The following is a 4,098-nucleotide window of genomic DNA, read 5'->3' as shown; positions in this document are numbered from 1 at the left end:
ATAAATTGAAATTCCCTACTATCTCTCCACGTTCTTTCCTCCTCTAAGGTCTTTAAATGCACTCTCTGATTTTTAAAAATGAACCTTTTTGTCATATCAGGGAGAGGTGACACGAAACAGTGCTAGATTAGTGTGCAGATTGAATACATCTTTTTGCTAATTAAAATATCAGGTACGGGCTGAACAAAGGCACATGCCAGGAAACTTCATTCTTCATAGATGGTGTTTTGCAAATGGAAGACTGCTCGCACACGAGAACGGGTACAATGGCCGGTTCCTCCCTCAGAAAGACAAAGCTGGGGCATAATGGGGCCCAGTATGTACAGCCTGACAGACAAGTGGGATGAGGGGAAAGGAAGGGAATAAGTCCTGGCACGTGTTTAAAGCAACCCTGGATGTGAAAATGGCTCGGTGGTTATATTATTTTTGATATCTTTATCAGTTAGAGACACATCATGACATACTGATGTCTGAAGCAATATGAGTCTAGAGTTTGCTTTAAAATATGTCATTAAAAAGGACCACAAAACATGGATATTTGTTAAAACTAGGTCATGGGCACAGGGGTAAAATCTGTCTATTTTGTGTGTTTGAAAATGTTCGTTATAAAATATCTTTTGAAGAGCTACACACTGGGTCAGAAAGTTGTATACAGCTGAGGTACCAAGCTGTGAGCCTCTAACTGTAGCAGCTGTTACAGCACCGATAAATAGAAAATTCATGAACCTTTATTGCTCATCGTCACCGAGACATTGCTGCATAGTGTGAGGAGGTTCCTCATATTGGGGGAGGAGAGTCCTGATGCGGTAAAAAAAATAGGATCACAGTCGCTCTTTGTTGTGGCACCTCAACGTTTATTTATTTTTGGGACAGAGAGAGACAGAGCATGAACGGGGGAGGGGCAGAGAGAGAGGGAGACACAGAATCGGAAGCAGGCTCCCGGCTCCCGGCTCCCGGCTCCCGGCTCCCGGCTCCCGGCTCCCGGCTCCCGGCTCCCGGCTCCCGGCTCCCGGCTCCCGGCTCCCGGCTCCCGGCTCCCGGCTCCCGGCTCCGAGCCATCAGCCCAGAGCCCGACGCGGGGCTCGAACTCACGGACCGCGAGATCGTGACCTGGCTGAAGTCGGACGCTTAACCGACTGCGCCACCCAGGCGCCCCTGTTGTGGCACCTCAGAGGCGGCAGGCTGCTTTGGGAAGAAGCCGAACAACTCTGTTCCAGCTACTGGCTGCCAGAAACTCATCAATGTGGATGATGAATGCAAACCCCGTAGCTTTTGTAAGAAGCGAATGGCCACAGAAGTTGCTGCTGATGCTGTGGGTGAAGGACGGAAGGGTTACACGGTCCGACTTAGTGGTGGCAACGACAAACCAGGCTTCTCCATGAGGCAGGGTGTCTTGACCCACAGCCGTGTCCACCTGCTGCTGAGTAAGGGGCATTCCTCGTACAGACGAAGGAGGACTGGAGAAAGAAAGCACAAATCTGTCTGGGGTTGCACTGTGAATGCCAATCTCAACGTTCTCAACTTGGTCCTTGTACAAAAGGCGAGAAGGACATTCCTGGACCACTGATACTACAGGGCCTCATCACCTGGGGCCTAAAGAGCCCCTAAAGAGCTCACCTAAAAAAGCTAGCAGAAGCCACAAACTTTTCAGTCCCTCTAAAGAAGACGATGTCCACCAGTATGTTGTGAGAAAGCCCCTAAATAAAGAAGGTAAGAAACTTACAACCAAAGTGCCCAAGATTCAGCATCTTGTTGCTCCGTACGTAATCTACCACAAATGGCGCATTTCTCTGAAGAAACAGCATATGAAGTATGCTGCAGAATATGCTAAATTTCTGGCCAAGAGAATAAAGAAGACCAAAGAAAAATGCCAGGGACAGATTGCCAAGAGACAGGGGCTGTCTTCCCTGAGAGCTTCTACCTTTAAGTCTGAGTCCAGTCAAAAACGAGACTTTTCAGGGTGCCTGGGTGGCTCAGCTGGTTGAGTGTCCGACTTCAGCTCAGGTCATGATCTCATGGTTCATGAGTTTGAGCCCCACATAGGGCTCTTTGCTGTTAGCACAGACCCTGCTTCAGATCCTTTCTCTCCTTCTCTCTCTGCCTCTGCCTCTCTCTTTCTCTCTCAAAAATAAATAAACATTTTCTAAAAACTTAAAAAAAAACCAAAATTTTCTTTTTAAAAAAAAATTTTTTTTAACGTTTATTTATTCTTGAGACAGAGAGAGACAGAGCATGAACGGGGGAGGAGCAGAGAGAGAGGGCAAAATTTTCTAAGAGCAACAAATAAGATCAGACATAAAAAAAAAAAAAAAGGATCACGGTCTTTGTTCTCTACACAAACTCATCCCAGATGCCACCTGTCTCCTTCTCCATATGGTTGAGAACCAACTCATGTTTACCTAATTCTACTATTTCCATATATTTCATCCCGATCCAAAAACATGCGCATGGCTGCCTCTACTATGATATATTTCCCGTGCCCATTACTTAACCTAACAGTAATTATTTTTCCATATCATGAATCTCTCCCAATCAGTAATAATGACGCTCCCACCAGCTATTGTTTATGTTGTCCTAAAAAAATGAACCCACATCTGTATTGAATCAACACTTCTCTCCAGCCAGTGTTCCCTCACTTCCCAACCCCCACAGGGACCCAGCCCGGGGCTGGGCTGACTTCAGGCAAATAGTCTTTAGCTTCACTTATGGAGCTACTAACTAAATACTGGGATTTAAGCATGAACAGTTCATTCATTGATCCAATAGACAATTGTTAAGCACTTATTATGTGCCATGTGTTACAGCTACAAAAACAAATCAATGAGATATTAACCTCGAAGAAGGTGAAAATCTAGCATGTGCGATAAATGCAAAAACAATTGCAATAGGTTGTAGGAAAAAAATGCAGTTAGATACGTATGCTAGGTAGAGCGGCAACCTCGGTGAATATACTCACTTCAACTTTTTGGAATTAGGAGGTACGGCTATGAGGACTGGGCTTCCAAAGATGAAAAAAATTCCTGATTTTGCCTCTGGAAGGTAGAGCAGTGGTTTGTCAGGCATGTGTAAGAAAGCTTAGACATGAATTATAAAAATTCCATGAAGCTAGAACTAATAAAGGGAAAAGAGATAAGGTTGGAGGAAAAGAATATGAAGCTTCTTAATGCTATAAACCTTGTGATACAGTCCACAGAAAATAAAAAGTCACTGAAAGCTTTTAAGCAGGGCTGTCAAACAATAATACTTGCATTTTAGAAAAAACTTCCCTGTGGTAGAGTAGGAGACGACTCTGAAGGCTCAGGGCGAGGCCACAGGATGATTGTAGCTGTCTAGAGGACAGAAGACATACACCTGAATAAAGGCAATGACAGAGAAAGTGGACTCAGATGGTCCATAAATGTATTTACCAGCCTTGTATAAGCCTTTATTTCTCCCCCAAAAGAGTCTGTTTCCTCTAATAAGTCACCCTGAGAGACTATTGGGGAAAATCGGGGAGCAAGAATATTTGCCTGCTGTGCCCTATTATTCATTCCCTACAGATTTTCTCTCTTTCTCTCCCTCCCCATAAAGCCCTCAGCAAGTCCCAGTTCCTCCAAGCCATTTCTTGGCTCCTTTCTTCCTACTTTTAAAATTTGATTTTTAAGTAATCTCTACACCTAACACGGGGCTTGAACTCACGACCCCAAGATCAAGAGTCGTGTGCTCTACCAACTGAGTCAGCCAGGTGCCTCTCTTTCTAATTCTGAGCTCTGATCTGTACCCTCTTCAGCTGTTTGGTTTATACTGTAAAGGCTCCTTGTTCTAGAATTGTGGCTACGTGGACCAAAGGCATCTGCCCGAGTGGACAAGAATATGACAGTGACATGTAGCCACCACAATACACCAAAGTCGAGACTGATTTTGACAAGAACAAAAGCTTTCTGCCTGCTGCCCCTATCTTATGGGATTTTTAGGGTTTGGGGAAATTGTCTGTCTTAAAAATCCTGAATGTCCACGTGAGATTGAATGCCATTTAAATAAATGAGCCATTTATAGTGATGGTTCCTGTAACAGAATTATTCAGTTGGTTGCTCCGGAATTTGTTCCTTTTATTTTTAA

The 4,098-nt window shown here is 44.4% G+C and overlaps 1 protein-coding gene across 1 annotated transcript; it reads left to right on the top strand.

The window, feature by feature from the left end:
- Positions 1–306: 306 nt before the first annotated feature.
- LOC101081490 (40S ribosomal protein S6-like) lies at positions 307–3,869 on the top strand. The gene is given in 5 exon segments (XM_045037333.1): positions 307–316; positions 1,218–1,532; positions 1,535–1,558; positions 1,561–1,960; positions 3,806–3,869. Coding segments are annotated over 5 exon segments (813 nt in total).
- The last annotated feature ends 229 nt before the right edge of the window (positions 3,870–4,098 follow it).

The sequence above is a fragment of the Felis catus genome, chromosome C2 (genome assembly GCF_018350175.1).
Source record: "Felis catus isolate Fca126 chromosome C2, F.catus_Fca126_mat1.0, whole genome shotgun sequence".
NCBI lineage: Eukaryota > Metazoa > Chordata > Mammalia > Carnivora > Felidae > Felis > Felis catus.
Note: the sequence above shows the minus strand (reverse complement) of the source record. Positions and strands in the feature narration are given on the sequence as shown.